This window comes from Vanacampus margaritifer, chromosome 17 (genome assembly GCF_051991255.1).
Source record: "Vanacampus margaritifer isolate UIUO_Vmar chromosome 17, RoL_Vmar_1.0, whole genome shotgun sequence".
Classification (NCBI taxonomy): Eukaryota; Metazoa; Chordata; class Actinopteri; order Syngnathiformes; family Syngnathidae; genus Vanacampus; species Vanacampus margaritifer.
Genome location: NC_135448.1, coordinates 9553818 through 9576761, shown reverse-complemented (window position 1 = coordinate 9576761; position 22944 = coordinate 9553818). Strand labels below are relative to the sequence as shown.

Genomic DNA, 22944 nt, shown 5'->3' with positions numbered 1-22944 from the left:
ACCCTCCCCCATGTTACGTGACCCTCCTGCCTCCTCATATCTACCTCATAATTACTGCCTGTCTAATAGATTTGCAGTCATTGGAACAGTAAAGGTTTTTCCCCTTTTATTGCTCCTGCTCTTTCTCTTACAGTTTAAATTCATAATACATTTGAATTTTTTATTTGTATTTTTATTTTTATTTTTCTGGAGAGCTCAGTATTGTTCATTCGGTAATTTTACCGATTTGACATGTCATCATCATTGCTCTCTCTTTTTTTTAAACAAAATTATTATTATTATTATTTTTTTTTATTTAATTAAATTTTATTTATTTTTTAAATTTTTTTTTTTATTTTGTATGTGGGTGAGTATGTGCGTGTGTGTGTGAGGCGTGCGCGTGAGTGTGTAAAAAATAATAAAAAATAAATAAATTCATAATGCATTTTGTGAAAGATTACATACAATTAGCTCAGTTGGACAACCAAACCCTACATGAAAAATTGCGTCACGTATTATTTTTGAAATATTTAATTTAGTCCTAACTTGGTTTAGTTTCAATATCGTGACACTTAAAATAGACAAATGAAAGTATTGCTTTGGTTTATCAGTATGGGAGCAGATGATGTAACTCATTAATTGAGTTTTTTGTATGTAGATAAGAGCTTGCTGTGACCTCAGGATCTTTCCACATACTCGTACTTGTGCCTGCAATGTTCCGTGTGACCTGCATTGAGACAAATGTCACAATGTTCCAAATCAATTTCGCTTGCACACGAGGTGGAAAAAAACCAACCGCAGCAACACTGAATCTCAGATTTTCTTCTTTTAAACACTAAATGCAGGCCAAAGTGGAAAAAGCCGTCAAACGTGAATATAAAGCAATCTGTGAGCGTTTGTGAAAGATGTTTGATTAGTCTGATAGTTCATCATAAAAGCGCTTTTATTACTTTATAGCGCAGCATGTTCCATTTTGTTTGCATAAGAACAAAACATTTCCTGAAGGAGTTGTCCAACCCCCCCACCCCCCCCCCCCCCCCCCAAAAAAAAATACGGGTAAAGAAAAAATTCCAGGACTTTAGATTGGGAAATCCCAACGAAGCATGTAAAAGTCAAAGTAGAACATTTTGCTGAGTAATACTGAGAGTAAAGGTTATTTAAAGTTGATGACTCTGTAATGTGAAGTTCCCAAAAAGTCGAATTAGCCTCCCTTAGATATCACTATCCTACACCTGTCACATGACAAGCCAAACTGTATGATAATACATTTTAAGTTAATGATAAAAAAAAAAAATCGAAAACTCCTCCATGGTGCCACATGGTTCGTAAGGACAAATTGGAATGAGATTTGACTGCACGATATGAGCAGTCTGAGACCGAGAACATCCTGCGCTGTGCCGAATTAAGAAGCTGACTCACTAAGCTTGCTGGGGAAATCATCTTCTGGAAACATCTTAGCATTAGGATCCATCCTGTTAATTGAAATTGTAGATGCACGTGCCGCCCCTGCGGTTTTAGTTTGCAGTACTGCACAGGAAATGAACAGTAATGCATATTTTTATGCTGCTTGCGTTGGATCGCATAATATTGTGGTGTACCTAATGTTGTGGTCATTGAGCAGAGCCATCAGGTGCATTTTCCTCTACTTTAAGGGTCCAAAATGTTCTTGTCAATATTATGCGTTTGCCTAACAAACATGAACTCATTCACTGCCATTGACAACTATAGACGTCAAAAATTCATTTGAACTATTTCTATTAGTTAAATTTTTTTTCCACTTTTGTTAAGAGTATGAAAACCTAGAATTTGTTTTTTGTATTAGAACAGATATAAAATGTGTGATTAATCGTGAGTTAACTAGTGAAGTCATGCAATTAATTACGATTAAAAAATTTGATCGCCTGACGCCCCTAATTTTTAATAATCTTTTCTTTTAAAAAAAATGAATATTAAAAATAAAAAAATAAATATAAATATATATATATTTTTTTTTTTTAAAGAAAAGATTATTAATATTTAGGAGCATCAGGTGATTAAAATTTGTAATCGTAATTAATCGCATGACTTCACTACTTAACTCACGATTAATCACAAATATCTGTTCTAAATGTACCAAAAAAAATCTAGGTTTTCATACTCTTGTTAACAAAAATGGAAAAGCAATGCTAAACAAATATAAATAGTTGAAATGATTTTTTGACGACTATAGCTGTCAATAGCAGTGAATGAGTTAAAGATGATACTGAACTGATAAAGTTGTGTGAAGCTGGACGAGATGATCATAAATATTTTGAGGCTTCGTGCACACAACTTGAAGGTGGAGGAATTTTCCACCTCATTCTTATGGGCAGGGATCAGGTGAAAAGGATTATGTGCTCATTATCCCTGAAATCTGAACCAAAGGCCAGTTATCTTAAAAATCTGGTCTTTTATTGTAGAGATACACATGTTGTAGTTTAAAAAAATATATATATTTATTTAAAATTGTGGATGCCATGCATGGCCCATCTTTCTAGTTTAGAAATCACAAGTGGAACCTTTTAGCAGCTGACTTCACACGTCTACTTGCATGTATTTACATCAAGGCATTTTCCACATGCAGTGCCGACTACTGCAAATGATTTACATCAAATTGCATAACTCATTCTTAAGTCTTCGCTTTGGTGGAATGTGACAGAGAACGAAGCAAACTCAGTGAGTTATTGTATTTTGAGGCCCTTACAGTAAATACCTGTCATGACTCGTTGAATGAATAATGACATGTTCTCAGGACATACCGTATTTGTCACGCGAGTACTGAGAACATCACGCCCGCTTGATGACCTTTGGTTACTTGTTTTATGCAAACAGACGTGGGTTGTCAATTTCGGATGTTATTCTAAAATGCAATGAATGTCAGCTGAACAAGTAGTTATTGTCGCTGTTGGGAAACAATGCTGTCTGCTTCTCTATGGCCTTTATTGTGGCTCAACAATACAGTGTGAGTCACGGACCACGAGTATTGGCGAGGAGGGCGCTCCACAGCTGCCAACTCCCACCAGCAGCGGCTGCCCATTGCATTATGAAAGCACTCCTACATAGGAATTGTCCACCACGGCCTACCTACATAATATAATTTGTGTTTTTTGAAAACAGTAGCATTTCAACCTTTGGTCACACAGATAATAATCAAGCTACGTAAATCTTCTCGATAGCATCATACAAAATATAATTCTGACATCATTCAAGACGATGAAAATTCCATAGCTCAAGACTTCTTTGATTTCATGCGGATTTACACTTTGCTTTGTGAGCAAACACTGCAAAAATGAAGAGAATAGGTTGTTGGGAACAAAGTAATACGATTTTATGGAACAAATAGTAGAATTTAGGTGGAAAAAGTAGGTCAGTGCCTCAGATTGTGCCAAGGCCAACTGAAAGCACCTTGCTGACCCTGACCATTGCTTCATGTATAAAAAAAGAAAAAGAAAAAAGATTGCATTTGGTTGCTTACTTCATTTAGGGTTTACATTTATTGTATTGTGGAAATTTTCCAAATATCTTCCTCATTGTACTGTACAGGACGACATTTTGAGTTTAAGTATGAATATGTAGTCGCGTTCAGTTACCGCCATTCTTACTGTTTTTTATTTGTTGTTTTGAATTAATTCTCTAGAAGTGTTTTTTCCCCAGACAAATATTTCCTGTACCTATGTGATCTAATACTATGTAAGCAATAGTGTTCCAATTTGGGTACGCAATCCTGTCGTAAATCGAGCAGAACAATTTACGACCCATCCGTGTTGTTTTACTGCCCCCTGGTGGCAGAACAATTATCATACATTGTCATACGTCACATCCGGCTAATCCGAACGTTCACTTCGTTCACCATACACAACAGCGAGGACACGTTTTGTTTACGAATCCAGTGTCATCTTTCTTAAATTATTTAATCTTTTAGGTTCTATTACTTTCATAAGTACTAACTAAATTAAGGCGTGTGAGTTGTGGTTGTATTGTTGTTGTTATAGATAGTTTTTGTTGTTTATTTGTACGGGTCTTGCTGACATCTAAAAACATGGCTATGACTTTTCAATTTTTCTAACTATTTGTGTTGTTGTATATTGTTCCACTCTGACAGATATGAAGCAGACGACAACATGGAATGGTAAGACACTTTCCTTGTATGAATGCATTGCAGTATCGTGTGGTTTGTTTAAGTTACTACCGGTGTTGAAATTGCGGGGTTTTTTTCATTTAAAAAAATGTCTGCAGACCTTGCATCAAGACTGAATCTGCATTGGTTCTGTTCTTAACTTAAAAGTCTGCTAGAGAGATGTGGAGGCTGTTTGAGGCCCTGCTGTGGAACTACATAGCAGGGTTATAGGTAAACCTCCAACAAGCACTACACAGTACTAACTAACCTGTTTAAAGTTGTGCCTGAATACTGCACTGTCAGACTAACGTTCACATTAATGTTCACCTGATTTAATAAAGTACAATAATTTTCCAGGATTTACAAGGCTTGCCATGTTTGCACCTCCAAACTGAGCTGTGGAACTTGTGTCGAACTTGGCCAAAATGTACAAAATTCAGGTTGGTATTTGCCAAGACATGAAGTATTGTGTTGTTTTTTATCTTAACGAAATTATTGCCGCAGACCTTCTTTTGAGACTGAATCTGCATTGGTTCTGTTCTTTCCTTAAAAGTCTGCTAGAATGATGTGGGGCTGTTTGAGGCCCCGCTATGAAGATACCATAGCGGGGTTATAGGTAAACCTCCTACATAGTTTTATTCCCTGACAACTTCCTTCTTCAGTTTGTGACAATAGATTAGTTATAGTACTGCATAAGTCAATAAAATGGAAACCATTCTCATTGTGAAGACACAATCTTAATCGAGTCCTTAATGGATATTAGTAATGTCCTATTGTGCCCTCTAGTGGCAGGTGCAAAGTAGTGAATCAGCAACATTCCATAGCTTGCTTTCAAGAATGTAGTTACTTTATTTATTTTATTTTTATTTACTAGATAAATGCTAACTACAGGCACGTACGTAAGTTCAAGCAAAGTCTGCTTTGTATAATCTTACTCATGTATTTCTTAACAGGTTTGAAAATAAAAAAATAATGCATTTTTACTGCATATACACATTAATTATATTTACACAGTTTTTTTCCGGACTCCCCCACCCCACTGTTTTTTTTTTCTATTTTCAGAAAAGGGTGTAAAAGGGCCAGCACATCAAATAGCTTTGTTGCTTGGATGGCAAGCGGTCGTCGGTGCAAGTTGTCAAGAAGCTTAACTGTTACCACGGTTAATAAAACTGATCAACAATTTGTAAATATTTAAATTCTAAGGAGGTTACAGTACATAATTTGTGTGAAGTTGTGAAAGAGACTTTTAATTAAAAGGTGTTTTATTTTAAACTAACGCGTGGTTTGTTTTGTAGTGCAAACTTTTCCTCAATTTTCCCCCACTCTTGTTCAAACCAGGATGTAGAATCAGCTGTTCGGTAAGTGATAATGTCTCTTGAATATAAATAATTAACCATGAATTATGATGATTGAGCTGTGCACACTTGTGTAACTATTATCCATGTGTTTACTTGCTCTCTCTAAAAGATTATTTTTCTACTTGATTTGTACAGGTTATTAGTCACATTAAAGGTGGAAAAAGTTTTGAAATGAATAAAAAATGCCATTTGAACAGGGGTGTGTTGACTTTTTTTTTTTTTTTTAATCCACTGTAGGCATATAGAGTTTGTGTTAATTCTGTTTGGTATGCTGTAAGATGTTGTTATTTTTTTGTAAGCTTGCTAATTTTGGACAGGTTTCCTGCCAAGACTCGCTTGGTCACAGTTCTGAGGAAAGCGCCACTCGAGTGCGTTTGTCTGTCTCTTATTATTTAAACTACTTTCAACTCTTTCATAAAAAGTCAATGAGTTTCTTTGTACGGATGTTAAGAAACCATCTTGCACCAGTTAAGGCACTAACTGCTCTCAATTGGGGTGAAAGAGAGAAAGCGTAGAGGAGGATGCAGAAGTTGTGTTCATCTTCAAAGATAGCAACCCACTATTTATACTCACACAGTTGTGTTTTTGACAGGATGACATGCTGCTGCTCGGCACAAGTAAAGCGCAACCACGCCTCCATCACTCACCGTCTACTCTAAAGTCAGCCATACTTCTCTTTTTTTCCTCCCGTCACTTTCTGTTCCCTATACGTCCGTCTGTCTTCTGCTCTTATTTGCTGAATCTGAGCAAAAGGATGGCAGAGATGGAGGGCCTCGAGTTTGGGAAGTCAGACTTTGTGCTTCTGGATGAGGTGACCATGGATCAGTTTATGGAGAATCTCAAGTTGAGGTAAGTGCTTTCACACTGAGGAAGAGGAAGCTGGTAGCTACGAATTTGACATTTTCCATTGCGCTGTTAATGGATGAAATAATAACTTTTACATGTTCAGTGTGTTTTCTTTTTCTTTTTAGCTTTTTTCTTTTCTTTTATTTTTCTTTTAGTTTTTTTCTGGAGAGCTCAGTATTGTTCATTCGGTAATTTTACCGATTTGACATGTCATCATCATTGCTCTCTATTTTATTTATTTTTTTTAATTTTGTATGTGGGTGAGTATATGTATGTGCGTGCGTGTGGGCTTACGGCCATACTACCCTGATAACGCCCGATCTCGTTTAGTGTGTTTTAAGATCATGTTTGAATGTTTAAAAAAGCATTTCTCTTTTGATTACATTGTTTAAAACTAACCATCATTTTTAGGGTCAACTATATCAAGCAAATAGTGTGAACGAGATCCCATCAATATTTAACCATGGTCAGGTTACATTTTGTTTTCATTTTCTGTCACTGAATAGAGTACATTTATTTATTTTTTTTTGGGGGGTGAAAGCGAAAGGTAACAAAGTTGTTTTTCCCCCCATCAGAAGCAATTCAAGGGTCTGTTGCCCCCCCCCCCCTCCAAGTGTTTGTCATTTTATTTAAAAAAAAAAAAGAATACTTAACTTTTTTTTTTAACACTAAAACATTCACTGCTAGTACTTCAGTAAATTAACAGAAAATACAAGGCAAATACAAATGTCACTTAAAACATTCCCATGGTTCAAAATAATCTTCAAACTAGAATCTTTTAACTTTAAAAAAAACTTAACAAATGCAAAAGGATGTAAATGCAAAAGAAGCAATCCATTTTTCTAACTGGAGGTACGACACTCTCATCCCAGACAGCAACAATTCAAGATTAAAAACACCAGTAAAATGGCAACGATCACTGCCCTTTCACCCTTTTCAACTCAACTAACCCGCCAATAGATCTAACAAGACTTTGAGAAGTTTCATTTCCTGCTTTCAGTGACTACTCACAGTTGTGCCATTTCCTGGCAGCTCTGCATGACTGTTGCGTTCAACCTCTCCCTGCCAGGATTCAAATGACGTGGGGGAAATGAGCACAAACTACCTGTAATAGCCCTCAGGCTACAGCTATTAGCATTCTGTAGCTTTACATACAAAGAGGGACTGTTGAACAAAAGTATAGAAACAGAACTTTAGCAATTTATAAAATAAAATAAAATAATGGGATACGACAAGGGGGCACATTTTTGTATTATACTGTTGAGGGTCTTCTGCTCAGATTTAGTTATAACTGTTTAGATTTAGTCATAACTGTTTTAATTTCCTCAGTAGAGCTTGGTGAGTGTATTGAATGAGGTCTGGGGAGGGGGCCTCATCTGTTTCCACATCAATGGGCCAGTCAGGGCTGGGGGCTGTTTTCTTCCGGCTGTCATCATGTGTATTGAACTCAAGACTTGGGGCTGTTTCCTGGGGGGGGTTTCAAGATAGTATAAGAATGATGTGAGTAGGAGACGAGAGGAACTGCAGCCATTTGTCTGTAAACTTGCTTGTGTCCAGAATATTCTGTAAAGTAAATCCTTCGAAGGACCTGTTCACCGATCTCCGGTCTGTATTCAGAAAATCAACATTCTCTCTACCCGAACAACAACGAACACGCGGAAGACAAAGATAGTCTTCTAACAATACCTACGTCTCTATACACAGAGACATAATAAATCATAATGCAAGGTTTTGATGGACAGGTTTGAAAAGGGTCGAATCTACACCTACATCGGAGACGTGGTCGTCTCCGTGAACCCATACAAACAGATGGACATCTACGGGAAAGACGCAATCGGCGCATACCGTGGTCGCGAGCTGTACGAAAACCCGCCTCACCTCTACGCAGTGTCCGACGCCGCCTACAAGGCCATGAAAAGACGAGCCAAAGACACTTGCATCGTCATATCAGGTTGGTTCCGTTGTAAATAAGTGAGCTCGTCTTACTGAAGAGTGCAGTTTCAAGTATTGGGAAAATATTTGTGCCGTTTAGGTGAAAGTGGTGCAGGGAAAACCGAGGCTAGTAAATACATCATGCAGTACATTGCAGCCATCACAAACCCAAGTCAGAGGGCGGACGTCGAAAGGTAAGTAGAGATCGGCTTGTTTAAAAAAAAAATCAAATATAAATAAATTAAAACGTAACAGTATCAGTTATCTTCAAAATTAGTGTGACCCTCTCATCTTACTTCCTGCCTTCCGATGCTGTCATGTTTGATTGCCTTCAAGTAATAGAAATTCACACTCTTGGAAGAGTCATTAATTAGCCCCCATTTATTGAATTCACATTCAAAACATTCTTGATGTCTCCATTCACTGACCTTCCCTTGGTTTATGCCCCCCCTTGGAATCAATCAGCGTGAAAAACGTGCTGCTCAAGTCCAACTGTGTTCTGGAGGCTTTCGGGAACGCCAAGACGAATCGGAACGACAACTCCAGCCGCTTCGGCAAGTACATGGACATCAACTTCAATTTCAATGGCGATCCCATGGGGGGGCACATCAACAACTACTTGCTGGAGAAGGTGAGAGCAAGTATAGTTTTGCTTAGGCATTTATGCTAATGATGTTTTGTTTCTTGTGAACCACATGAATGTTTCATGGGGTTTCTTGGAAGAGTTAGAACTAAATAGACAGTATTACTGATTCACCTGTTTCCCTTTTCTGGGTCACTTTAGTCAACTTTGTTGAAATTCAATTTAATAAGTTTGTTAAAAGAACTTTTCACATTTTCAACATGTTTATGGTTTTTCTTTTCATTTAAATATACGGAAAAGGGAAATCTTTGGTTTAAAATTCAAACAAAAAAGTAAATACTTTTCTATAGTAAATAACGTTTTCCTAAATTTTAACATAACTGAAATGTTAACTTATTTTAATTTTAACAAAAGCAAAAAAGTACAGGGAGTCTCCAGCGTCAGCAGCATTGCTTATAAAATTTTAATAAATACGTACATAAAAAAAAAAGTGCCATGAAATTAACCCAGTTTGAAATTGGTCTCTTAAGCTGGCATCTCTCTGAGAGACGAATGCTTGCGAACATAGCAAATTTTAGTTTTTCGTCAGTTTGTAAAATGTTTTAAAAGATGTTCGCAAAGAGTGAAAAATTGTTGGCACATGTTTAAAAAAAAAAAAAAAAAAAAATTGGCAAATAAAAACTTTCTGTGAAGAGCTTCGCAACCTTTTGCGAACTGTGACGAAAACCCAAAATTCACTAAATTTGCAAACATTCGCCGCACAGAGAGATACCAGATTTATCTACTGTCAGATTTAAAAAAGAAAAAGAAAAAAAAAGGCAGATGCTGATTTTACGGTAGTCCAAACGGTAGTTACCAAATATGGGCACTGATAATTGTCCTGGCCGATAATCGGTCTATGATGTGGAAAATAGTTACTAGCTAGCTCCAGCTAGCTAGAAACTACTTCTTTTTTTGTTTTAGCTGAAGCTAGCTAGTAACTATTTTCCACATCTGTTGTAAACATTAATATGTGTTTTTTTCCTCTCCTCTTTTTGGATTAACTACACAAGTCCAGGGTGGTTCATCAGCAACAAGGGGAGAGGAACTTCCATTCATTTTACCAGGTAAAGTCTCATCTGCACTGTCGCTTGCTAACGATTCATGTTAACTCAGCTGTTCAAATTGAAGCAAATGTAATGAATCCCATTAACAGTGTATGAACGGATTCAGATTTCGTTTGGTTCGTTGTGCTTTCACAGCTTTTACAAGGAGAATCGAATGAAACTATAGCCTTGTTTCACCTACAAAAAGATCCAAGTGTTTATGTGTACACTAAAGAAGGAGCGGCAGCCACTGTGAGTTTCTTCCATTTGTCATTTTGTCACTGTTATATGTATTAACTTTTTGTATTTCTCTTTCCGTAGACCTGCAACAATGATCACTCAAGCCACAAAGCTGTCGTTCATGCATTGGAAGTGATTGGCTTCTCTAAAACAGAAATTCAGTCCATTCATCAAATTCTCGCTTCCATCTTGCATCTTGTACGTTTCTGGTGAACAGTATTTGCCGTAACATTAGTTCAATGGAATGCTATTTGAACCGCTGTGTTGCTTTAGGGTAATGTCCAGTTTGGGAGTGATGGTGAGAGTGTTGAAATTTTGGACTTTGAAGCCATGAAGCACATCGCAGAGTTGATCGGCACGGACGCCGACAGTGCCATCAAGACCTTGCTGTACCGCACTGTGGCCACCGGGGGCGGCGAGGTCATTGAGAAGGGCCACACGGAGGAGGAAGCCTGCTTTGGGCGGGATGCTTTTAGCAAAGTGCGTCATAATTATCTCTCATGCTATTTGCTGTCCCCTTCAATTAACCTGCCACTTTCTCAATGCAGGCTCTCTATGAGAGACTTTTTGGGTGGATTGTAGGCCGCATAAATGACGTCATTGAGGTCAAAGACTACAACCCAGTGCTTCATGGGAAAAATACAGTCATTGGTGTGCTGGATATTTATGGATTTGAGATATTTGAAAACAACAGGTTGGAGTATTTCAGCTCTCCCAATAGAAAATGATAACTGATGTTGATGTTCCTGGGATGTTTTTATTTTATTGTTTTATTTTTTTGGCCAGTTTCGAGCAATTTTGCATCAACTACTGCAACGAAAAGCTTCAGCAACTTTTCATCGAGCTGATTCTTCAGCAGGAACAAGCCGAATATAATCGAGAGGGTATCCAGTGGCAACATGTAAGCAAAATAAAATCAACATTTATAGTGTGGAATTACACCGACAATGTCTTTTTATGTACTGTTACTGATGATGCAATACTTCATTATTCCTATTGGTGCACAGATTGACTACTTCAACAACCAAATCATCGTAGATCTGGTGGAGCAGCAGCACAAAGGGATCATCTCCATTTTGGATGAAGCTTGTCTCACTGTTGGGAAAGTCACAGACACCGTGTGCCTTGACAGCATGGACATCAAACTGGCGCAACATCCTCACTACACCTCCAGAAAGGTGAGAACATTACCTGAAATGGTTGGGATCCCTTTTTTTCTTCTTCTTTTATTCCTCCTCCTCCATTTTTTTTTGGGGGGGAGGGGGGGCTTGGATCGTAACAAATATTAAACCAGAGTGATAATAGTTTAGTATTTTTATTATAGTTTTTTTTTAATTGCAGTTAAAATTAAGTACAATCCTGGACAACACATCAGTCCACATAAACGCAGTTTGAGTTTCTGCCACTAGAGAGCAGAGTTTCTCTACTCTTCTGCTTTCAATTTGGACTAAGAAAAAAACAAACATGATCTGCCTCAACCTTTAGATGTTTTACATTGGGTGAATAAATTGTATTTGACTACCATCATCTTATAACTAACACTTCGCCTTTACATTTGTAGCTCGCCCCTACTGACAAAACCATGGACTTCCAGAAGCACTTCCGAATCCGCCATTATGCTGGAGACGTCACGTGAGTTGCCCATTTCGAAGTGTGTGTAATGGTCTTGTGTTTTGGGCCCGGGCTGAAAAAAAAGAGGCAAAGAGTTCAGGAGCATAATCCATATGATCCTATTAAGAGGTCGGTTTAGGACATTTGCAGCAGAACCATTTCAGTGGTGTTATTACTGTTTGTGCACAGTTTGAAAGAAAAAGAGACTAAAAACAGCATTTTCGCATCAATTAAAGGCGACACTTCTTTCCAGCTGTGTCCATTTACTAAATGGAGCACTGACCGTATCTAAATGTACAATTCACAATGACCACAGATCTCCCTCCCTATCTTTCACTGCTCCACTTCTTTAATGGGTTCACTGATGCTAAATGTCACCGAGGCCAGATGGGGCCTTTGGCCGTCAGTGCGACCGTGGATTTGGTTTCAGAGGATTCACACTGCTCACGTGGACTGCCCTCAATCTTGAGAGGGGAAGGACATTAATATATCTAGTGAGCACATCAGGAAGGGGGAGGATGAGAACGGGGATGGGGAGTGAAGGAGACGACCGGTGTGACAATAGCTTGTGAACAATAGCAGTAATCAAGGAACACTAATGTAGCTTTATTATATATTTTCGTGCAGACAATCTGAGTAAATTACAGATTGTAGCATAATTATGGCAAAATGGAGTGTGTATGAGTGTGCGTTTGTGCATGCGTGTGCGCGCGTGTGATGGATCTCTGTCTCCGTCGGCCACGAATGGGAAGTGTCAGGGCCAAGTCCAGGTCACTCCCCATGAGATGTCACTCCTCCGAGCTGGTGCTGCTCAACCTCCATCTCATCTCATCTCATCTCACCTGTGTCAAGCTTTACTCTGTCTAAATATACCTCCCACCACCCTTGGAAAAAAAAAAATACCCATCCACCCCAGCTTCCTCTAAACACAAACAAGCTTTGACCTACTTCACTTTATTTTCAATCAACCTCTTTTATTCCCTCTGCAATACCTCAACGTTTACCTGACGAATCCTTTGCTCCTCCTTTAAAATAAAAACGTTACACCTTGTGCACTTATAACAACTGCATAGCTAAGTTAGCTTTTCCGCCTGCTAGCTGAATGCTAACACTGAATAGCATTTGTGTTTCAGTGCTTTAATGCTTTAAAGGAGAAATCAAGTCAAACATTTCTTTACCATAATATGTTCTATGCGCCTTCACTAGTGTAAACACAGCACTCTGATTAATATAGTGTTTGTGGAAAATGACATCCCTTTTGCAAAATGGCCGCCCCCCCAGATGGATCAAAACAGGTGGATTTGTTTAATTCATTTCCCACAAACGCAATATTAATCAATTTTAAGTACCACGTTTAGACTAGTGGGGCTGCACAGAACATATTATTGTAATGCGTTTATACCTCACATTCACATGATATATTTTTGCTTTAATATACCGGTATATTTTTTTTCTTCAAGAATGTGTAAATAAACAAAAAAACATTTTTTAAAAACTTGACTTCCCTTTTAAGAAACACCATAAATGGTGCAGAGATGCATTATGACAGTACTCACAGTCATATAGTCTTTATCCTCTGCGTAGAACAGCTAATATTGGTGCCGTACTGACGAGCTAAGAGAAGTGTTGAGTCGTCTCACTGAACAGTATAGCTGTCTGTCTGACTTGTACTGCCCTTGGGAACGCCAGAAAAAGCAGCACAATCGCCATTCAATTAATGCAGCGTAAATACAACTCTTTAATTTAGGAAGGGGAAGAGTGGAACGGATTAATGACATTTCCATTCATTTGAATGGGAAACACTGATTTGAGACACAAGTGTTTTGTGATGCCAGCAAATTAACCTTATATCTCAAGTACAATTTCTCATGTTGAATAAAATCTCACGTCGGCTGATTCTCATCCTCTCATGCTCCTCCTCGCTTTGTCGCGACCTTGACCTTCACTTTCCTTAGCTTAAGCCGTCATCTCATCTCCGGAGAGCATCTGACCTTATCTCTGCATGTCCTCTACAGTCTACCTGTCCTTTCAAGTGAATGCCACGACTTGTTCTTATGTGTTTTGACTGCTTCTTCTCCTCTATACGCTCGTTGGAAAGCAAACAGGAAATCTGTCCCCCCATAACCTTTTCAAAGTAACTGCAAAGTAAAGACATTTTTACTAAGATGATGTCATGTTTGCATATTCTTATGCCACATTGCCACCAAGTTCAGTTCAGTTTCACATTATAAATAAATGGTGCATTTCCACCACGGGGAGTTTAGGCCAGATGGCACAGCCGCACACTAAATATGCCACACAAATGACTAGATAAGCTGCACGCTTTTTATTTAATTACCAGGCTGTAGTCACAATGTGTAGTGTTTAGTTTTGGTCCCATAGCATTCATAAAATTCCGTGCAGACACAGAACTGGTGATTCACGATTTGACCAGCCAGTGTAAAGCTCCGCCCTATTTAACAGTGTGGTCCAAGCATTTACATTACTGAATATCATACATTGAACATTTTACACACAGTAATTGTAATTGAATGACTTAAACATCCATCCACTTAAAGAGAATTCCTATTTTATTATTAGACTCAGTACTTACAGTAATTCCTATTGCTTAATAGAGCAAGACAATATTATTATATTTTAACTTGTGTTTTTAACATTAGTTGATTTATTATAAATGATATATTATTTTTTTTTTAATAAATCGTCATAATGTGGCACTGTGCAAAATTGATTCATTGACTATTTAAGAAAATCTTTGTTGTTTTTTTGTAACAGCACTAAGTTGAATTTCTGACATTTTATTTTATTAATTACAGGTTATTTAACTGATTTATTAAAATAGTAAATTTGTTCACGCCCTCTTATTTTGTCAAAACTGATATTCTGTAAAATCACTTAATTTGTTTTGCTTGACTTGTAGCCATATAAAAAGATTCCATGTTGGCATAACTTTATTTATTTATTTATTTATTTTAAATTAAAATAGTTGAGACAGTTAGGATTCATGCTCTTTTTTTGCTTCTTCATGTGGTGATTAGGAAGCGGAAAATATTTCGTGCCCCCCAACTCTTCGCCACGGTTATATATAGTATCATTTGTCTATAAAAAAGTATGTACAGATCTGCATAATATTGCATCCTTCTTAATAAAGAAAACAAAAGAAGAAGAAGAAGAAATAATAACTCTATTAACACGTATTTTTTAGTCTATCAGAGAAGATTTGAAGTGCATCAATATGCTGAAGTTAAGATTTGCCACCTAGTGGAATAGATGTGCAATTACACGTTGTTCTTGTTGCATCTTGACCCTTTAGGGCATTCCAGAAAGAGTCCAAAAACTGTGAAATGGTGAGTTTTTCAGCAGATAGCTGAGGATAAGTTCCACATAAGATGAATCTATGAATTGAGAATTTCAGGTTGTATAACTTGAGACTGTTTGCAATAGATACGCCTTCAAATGTGGACTGAACAGCTTGGTTGAAACAAACCTTTATTGTGTGTGGGAGGTATGCAGCTGCTGCCGATGTTTGTTTATTTTTTTCATCATTTGCATTACAGAGCGTTCTCACTTCAGAGTTGTTAATGAGAGAAGCAAACTTCGCATTCACTACAGCTGGCTTTTCCCTGCAGATGAACATTTTATGTAACGTGTGTTATGTAGTGACATCGTGACCTCTGATACTCAGAAAGACACCCAAACATTTCGCAGGGAGCAGAAGGATTAAATTGTAGATGGTTCGCTCTTTTTTTTTTGTGTGCCACTCCAAGCGTGAGTTGTACTCCTTTTTTGTAAATTTGCACAGCAGCGTTTGCTGTAATCCTCTTGAGTCAGTTGGCACCAAAGAGTGAAATCCCTCACTAGGTAATGATGTGACTTTATGTGTAATCTGTGTTACTCTGTCTCACTTCTTTTAATTTTATCATCTTGTTTCTTGTCTAAATACTCTTTAGCTCTACCACCCACATCCATCTGAACTACTTTTAGCCATGAAGTCCTTCTAACGCTCCCTCTCTCCCTCACTGCCTATTACAGATATTCCGTCGAGGGCTTTTTGGACAAAAACCGAGATCTGCTTTTCCAAGATTTCAAGCGCCTCATGTACAACAGGTGCCAAAAACGCAATCGCGGCTCTTCAGTAACTGGGCCAAGATTCCTCTTGACCCTGTTAGTATATCAGGCCTCAGCTCTCCTATTTGAACAACTTTTTATCACCCTTTTTTTCGAAGCTCCAACCCAGTGATGAAGGAGATGTGGCCTGATGGTCAACTCGGCATCACAGAGGTCACCAAGAGACCGCTTACAGCAGCCACCCTCTTCAAAAACTCCATTGTGGCGTTAGTGGATAAACTGGCATGCAAGGTAGTACTACTACAGTTTCCTCCCACACTGTAAAAAATACATGCCTCACTTTAGTTTTTCTGTTTTTCCTTAGCTGTTGTATGCTAATTGGCTTTCTTCAATACTGACATATAGCCAGGTCACAAAAAATGACTTGGTTGTTTAATTTCACACTTGATGGATGGGCAGACACTCCAGAGACCCAAATATGAGAATATAAGCAAGTCAGGTTATCCATATATGACCTTTAACCCTGGAGAACCCAAGAACCCTTTTCTTCTTTGGAAAATTATGAATTATACATTAAATGACTGCTATAAGTTCACTGAACACCAAAATATATGTTTTTTCAATTTATTCCCTAATTTAGGATTAGGGCGAAATTTGACCCTTTGGGATTTAAGGGGTATCATTTCGAAAAATCTGAATAACAAAAACTGTCAGTAAACTATTTAAAATTTAAGAAACTAATCAATCAAATACACAGCTACATTGAACAATATAATTTTTTTGTTTTATTTGTTGCATTTTAGCCATCTTGTCACCACCACTCTGGCTCATGTAAGTGCAGTATTCATCCACTAGATGCCCCCATGCAGGGGTCAGAAGTGGCACTCTGGACTTGTGAAGTTAAATTTGTAAAACAAAAAAAAAGGTCTTTGTTATTTGAGTAGCAGAATTTATAGGGGCCAAATTTGACCCTGTGAGTTCTCCAGGGTTAAGAAATGGGAGCGAAGCCAACAAGCAGTCGTCGTACCATCAATCCACCCTTAAAAAAAAAAAGAATAGAAACTGTAGAATTTAAATGAAACATGGCTTAACCATGCAATAGCATCACTGATTTCACTGTTGAGTGCCCACTTTGTTTCTACATAGAGGGAGCATAGCTACTCCATAACGAGTCATTGCGTCCCTTGGAGAGCCGTGTTGATGTGAAGGCATTCGTCTGCTACTCCACCGCACTTAAAACAGGCTTTTAATAAACCGATATGTTAGCTTCAGCTGCTTTGCATTTCCAGAGGTCACGTTTACACATGTCTGTCAATCACAGTTAACAATCAGTGTCCATCAATCGCACTTCATTTGGAAAGTGCATTTGTCAAATTGCTTCAGAGGTGATTGACAAGACAATCGAATCAAATCACACAAAATAACTCTAATAAGAAAGTAATCAAATAAAGAAAAAAAACTGTCAGTAAATACTGTATGTACATTTGCACAATAAAATAAAAGGAATAGTAGATCAAAAAATGATGGTGTGGTTTGAATATTATCAATCGTGGCATGGCTTGTCTTCTTTCTGCTCCTTTTCATTCAACAATGAAGAATATTGTTTTATGTTTTACAAATGAATGAAATAAATGGTTGAAATGAAAATGAAATATGTACTAAAAAATTAAAAATCTAATAAATGTAGGAAATAATTATGGAGCAAAAATGAATAAATGCTTTAACCTAAGTTTGTGGTGCTGCTGTTTTGGTTAGCAACAGAGTTAAAATTATATTATATATTTTACATTATAGTGTGTAAATTATAATAACCGGTAATTACAGATAGCCTTATGTCTATTTGTAGAATTATTATTATTATTTTATTTATTTTTTCTTTAATACCTGCTGTGAGCGGACTCCCCACTATTAGGCAGCAAAATTACATTATTCTGAACAGCCAGTCAGCAGAGAACAAATATGTTGTTAAGTAACAATGTCAAACTATGACAAGCATGCCACTTCATCATTTCTTTCTGTAGCCTACAATAAAATAATTAATTAGTCAAAATTCTAAAGAGAAAGAGTCGCATACTGATTGAAACTGCCTCCTTCCGTTCTGTGCGTTTAATGACGCATTAAGTTGACTTAACATGACTGATATTTCACGACCGATATAATTGAACCGTAAACAACTAAGCAGCCGCCTTTGTCTGCAGGAGCCATACTACGTGAGATGCATAAAACCAAATGAGTTGAAGTCCCCGTTGCTGTTTGATGATGCTCGCTGCCAACATCAGGTGGCCTACCTGGGCCTCCTAGAGAACGTCATGGTTCGCAGGGCGGGTTTTGCCTACAGGCAGCCCTACGCTCGCTTCTTACAGAGGTAAGAGAGATGCAGGATGATGCAAGAGTGACTCATATCTATGCTAGGTAGGGCTGAACACTTTTGGAAAAAAAATAATTGCAAGGGTTTTGTCTCAATTTTGTGACTGCAATTTAATATGCAATTATTTTTCATGGTCCTCTTCCCATGTATTTTTAAACAATCGCAAGCAATAATAATAAAGGTTCCCGAACAATGTCACTTTCCCTCAGGTATAAAATGACTTGCGAGTACACTTGGCCCAACCACCTGATGGATTCCGACCGGGAGGCGGTGGAGGCCATCGTCAAACAGCACGGTTTCCAGGACGACGTGGCGTACGGCCACACCAAGCTTTTCGTGCGAACGCCTCGATCTCTCTTCACGTTGGAACAGGAGCGAGCCGCCCTCATCCCCATCCTGGTGCTTTTCTTACAAAAGGTATTCGTAGCATTCATGAGCGTAGCCAGAAAAATTTCATTGGGGTGGCCATTGTGATTTTATAATAAATAAATAAAATCTAATTTAATAAATAAAAAATACCTAAAATAAAAATGATATAAAACAATAAAAAATAAATTAATAACATTAATAATAATTATCTATAAAAATCCCTTAGGTATGGGGTGGCCAAAGAGTGACATGGGTTGGCCATGGCCACCCCTGGCCACCGTGTAGCTCCGCCCCTGGTTGCATTTGCGTCATATAAATGCTTGACTGTCAGAACTTTCTGTATGTTTTAAGTTAAACTGTATTGGTCTGACCGTCCATTTAATGCCTGATTTTATTATATGTTCCAGACATCCCTATTTATCGTCCACTACAAAGTAGTAATTTGGCTTTTTAAAGTGGAACCTGTGCAGGAGTCATGTTTAGATGAAATGTATCTGCCTGCTTGAATCCTATTTCTCTATAGCAGTAATGGGGATAATTAATGAGATGCGGAACGCAGTTACATAAAAGTCAATTACTTACAATGAAATTACCATCTCCTTTCTTTCGCTAATGACCTAGTTGGATGAGTCTACAGAGAAGTCTTGTTCCGGATTTGGAGCACACGGCTCACATGCCACAAAGCTCAGCGAGGCACTAACTGTCTCTCGTGTTTAAAAATTCACGTAGGTATGGCGGGGCGCTCTTGCTCGTATGAGGTGCCGGCGGATGAGGGCCATTTACACCATCATGGGCTGCTTTAAGCGTTACAAGGTCAAGGCCCACTTCCGGGAAGTGGAGCAGCGGTTCGCCAATGTGAGGAACATGGCCGACTATGGAAAGAGCGTTGAGTGGCCGAGTCCACCTGCCACCCTCAACCAGTTTCACGCCATCACAGTCATGCTGCATCGCAGGTCAGAACGCTGGAAGGGCCTTTCTCTTTACTGTCTGAATTGGGCTATTTCAAAATCAGCACCAATTTATCTTGTTTTCAGGTGGTGGGCAAGACAGATGGTGAAGAAAATCCCGCCGTCAGACATGCTTGAGATTCGAGCCAAAGTCGCCGCTCTGACTAATCTTGGCGGGGAGAGAAAAGACTGGGGCTGCAGTAGAGCCTGGGAGAGAGACTATCTGGCCAATGTAAGGATCACACACTCAAGCATGCCTAGTCAGCTGGTTTTCTTGAGGAAAAACAAAAGGTGCAACTAAGAAAGTTTGCAGAGTTAAAACATTAGAATTTTGGATTTAGCCTCACTTCACCAATCCAGTACCCCCTTAAATGGAAAGTCAACTCCCCCAAAAATTCTTGACAATAATACATTCTATGCAGCCCCACTTAGTCTTAATACGGTATTCTGGTTATTATTGCGTTAGTGGAATATGAGTTAAGGCGGCCATTTTGCCACTTGCTGTCGACTGAAGATGACATCACAGTTGCTCAGATTTCAGGTAACAACCAATCACTGCTCAGCTTCAGAAAACAGGTGAGCTGTGATTGGCCGTTGCCTGAGCCCTGAGCAACTGTGATGTCATCTTCAGTCGACAGCAAGTGGCAAAATGGCTGCCCCCTGAGATGGATAAAAACGGCTGGGTTTTGTTGCATAACTCAAATTTCACAAAGCCATTGACGGCTATAGACGTCAAAACTTATTTTTTAACTATTTCTATTAGTTTTACACTTTTGTTAATAAGAGTATAAAAACCTAAAAAAAAAAAATCTAGGTTTTCACACTCTTGTTAACAAAAGTGGAAAAAATATGTTAAACTAATAGAAATAGGTCAAATGAATTTTGGACGTCTTTCGCCGTCAATGGCAGTGAATGAGTTAATCAGAATGTCATGTTTAGACTAGTGAGGTCACAGATAACATTGTCAAGTAATGTTTAAGGTTGACTTCTCCTTAAAAAAAACAAAAAACTCTCCATGTAGTGTTCTGATGACCAATATTGAAAGACAGTACTCTAGTAGGCCTCAGTGTCCGTAAAAAACAAGACTTTTTTTAATCACTAAAAAGTACGTTTAATATTACTGCAAGCCATATAGTCCTGAAATGATTCATTTGAACTGGATTGCATCTAACAACCCCATTAAAGGGAAGTCAAGTCCAAAAATGTATTTACAACAATATATTTTGTGTGGCCCCAATAGTCTCAACACAAGTATGACAATACTGTGTTTGTAGGATATGAATGAAGTAGCAAAATCCATCTCAGGGAGCGGCCATTTTGCCACTTGCTATCGACCGAAAATTACGTCACAGTGCCTTAGGGCTCACCTGGCGAGTGTCACACGACCATACAGGTGAGTCATGATCGTTACCTGTGCTGTCATTTTCGTTTGACAGCAAGTGACAAAATGGCCGCCCCCTGAGATGGATAAAAAACAAATGCATTTTGCGGCTTGATTCGTAATTCCACAAACATAAAATTAACCATAATGCTGTGTTTGGAGTACCAGGGGTACATAGAAGATATTATTATAAAGAAAAATGAAACTTGACTTCACTGCAAATGTATCTCAAAGATTAAATACAACTGAACTGTACTTACTTCTGCAATGATTCTTTTACGTACCACTAGAGGGAGCCTGTGTACCACTAATGCTACGCGTAGCACATTTTGAGAATCACTGCTCTTGGATCACAGTTTTCTTGAAATGTTTAAAAAAAAAAAAAATCCCCACACCACAATCCTTTTTACTGTATCCTGCTCACATCCATGTGACTTTAAAAATAGAGACTGTGAAAATCAATTGCCTTTTATTTCCTAATGTTCACACTTTTTATTTTTTATTTTTTTTGCACGTGAGCTTTGCATGCTAAATGCAACCTTAAATGTCTTGTTGTGTTGTTAGACTCGGCAATAATCTGTTATGAATGTACATGGAGCACATGTGACAACTATCAAGCAAACAATGTGACTGAGGCACTTGTGAGCACGGTGCCCCCCCCCCCCCCCCTAAAATGAATCCCCCACTCTGTTCTTTTAGTAACTAATCTGAGCTTGTTTGCCGGCCACTGGCTTTTCCCGAGACGCCTTCAGGGAGCGTGAGCACAATCCTGAGTCACTCCTCCCATGTGTTTGTGACGGCTCGTGACTCCAAAGTCTCGTTTAGGCCGCCGTCTTCACGTGATTGGACTTAATTCTACAAAGACCTACATAATGCGTGTCATACAGTGTATGCCTGGTGACAGAACTAGTACACAGAGAGGAAAACTAAGAAGTAGGGCAAAAGTTCTGAGTCACAAGCAGTTGATTGCATTCAGTAGGACAAATAATTCTCCTGATATAAGTGGATTATTATTGTGGAAAGACTCAAGGTTTTTTTTTTTTTTGTGTTTAAAGGGCAGACTTTCCAAAATCTTGTTTTCAACTATTTTGCTGATGTCAAGCAGGCATAATTTATTCATCAAGGGCTTTTTGTCTCATGTTTGCAGTTGTCTGTTGTTGTGTATTGATGTACCTGTAATACATTATATATTTTTCGGATTTTTTTCCGAAATTGGGCAGAAAATTTGCCTGCCAATACTAGGTATGTCTATTATCCAAAACTACAAAAGATTTAAAATAAATAAATAAGGTTTTATACAGTGCAGTTGAACTGCGCTGCAAACTACAACTCAAAATTGGCGATTCATTTTTTGATACAGCTAAAACAAAAAACCCAAAAAGGAATTATTGCACGCCAGAGCCAATTAGCATTGGAGACTTCTTATTTCTGTTTTGAGCTTCTTTTCGCACAAAATATTTGACTCTCACACAGACAATTTTGACTTAAGAGAAAAATAAGTTTTGTTGTTGGGTGTGCACGTGAGAGGTGTTTTTGTGACTTTTTTATGTGGCAATGCTTTTTTTTGTTTTGTTTATGTGAAAAGTTTTTTTGTGCTTGGAAGTGTGAGAGGATTCTTGGTATGAAATTTTTTTGGCATGAGTTTTTTACAGTTGCGAGCATTTTTTAGGTGTGATTATTTGTGATGTTTGGTGAGTATGAGTTTTAGTGTGTGAGTTTCCTGGACTGTGATTTTTTTGTGTGTGACGTTTTTTTTTTTTTAAACGTATGTAAGATAATTTTTTTTGAATGAGTTTTTTTTGGGGTGGGGGGGGGGCAGTGTCACTGAGGCTTCTTTCTTTCTTTCTTTTGGTGTGATTATGTGTGAGTTTTTTGTGTAAATTAGTTATTTTTTGGTTGATTGTTGTTTTTTGGTGCAACTTGGTTCTTTTTTGTGTGCGAGAGCATTTTATGTGTGTTTATTTTGTTGTGCTTGAGTTTTTGGGTTGCGTGTGATGGTTTTGTGTAAGCGGGAGTGTTTTTTGTGTGAGTGTGAGATTTTA

The 22944-nt window shown here is 38.0% G+C and overlaps 1 protein-coding gene and 2 non-coding genes across 15 annotated transcripts in view; all 3 read left to right on the top strand.

The window, feature by feature from the left end:
• Positions 1–22944, top strand: part of myo1g (myosin IG) — a 124421-nt gene that overhangs the window by 29092 nt on the left and 72385 nt on the right. For 5 of the 13 annotated variants that reach the window (XM_077547957.1, XM_077547959.1, XM_077547954.1 and 2 more), the window contains 20 exons: positions 4100–4126; positions 4472–4554; positions 5177–6321; positions 8061–8269; positions 8351–8444; positions 8716–8881; positions 9886–9939; positions 10075–10170; positions 10240–10356; positions 10432–10638; positions 10707–10852; positions 10945–11059; positions 11166–11336; positions 11720–11790; positions 15802–15876; positions 15996–16128; positions 18036–18202; positions 18415–18622; positions 19304–19527; positions 19609–19753. In XM_077547957.1, coding sequence (XP_077404083.1) covers positions 6071–6321; positions 8061–8269; positions 8351–8444; positions 8716–8881; positions 9886–9939; positions 10075–10170; positions 10240–10356; positions 10432–10638; positions 10707–10852; positions 10945–11059; positions 11166–11336; positions 11720–11790; positions 15802–15876; positions 15996–16128; positions 18036–18202; positions 18415–18622; positions 19304–19527; positions 19609–19753 — 2649 coding nt within the window. In that variant the 5' untranslated portion in view covers positions 4100–4126; positions 4472–4554; positions 5177–6070. Of the gene's footprint in view, positions 1–2168; positions 4127–4233; positions 4346–4471; positions 4555–5176; positions 6322–8060; positions 8270–8350; positions 8445–8715; positions 8882–9885; positions 9940–10074; positions 10171–10239; positions 10357–10431; positions 10639–10706; positions 10853–10944; positions 11060–11165; positions 11337–11719; positions 11791–15801; positions 15877–15995; positions 16129–18035; positions 18203–18414; positions 18623–19303; positions 19528–19608; positions 19754–22944 lie in introns of those variants that run through there. The other 8 variants (XM_077547948.1, XM_077547950.1, XM_077547949.1 and 5 more) reach the window with 4 other exon arrangements.
• On the top strand, positions 4228–4362 carry LOC144037867 (small nucleolar RNA SNORA9). Its single transcript, XR_013289101.1, has one exon. It is a non-coding gene; the product is annotated as a small nucleolar RNA SNORA9 (small nucleolar RNA).
• Positions 4613–4747, top strand: LOC144037868 (small nucleolar RNA SNORA9). The gene has a single exon (XR_013289102.1). It is a non-coding gene; the product is annotated as a small nucleolar RNA SNORA9 (small nucleolar RNA).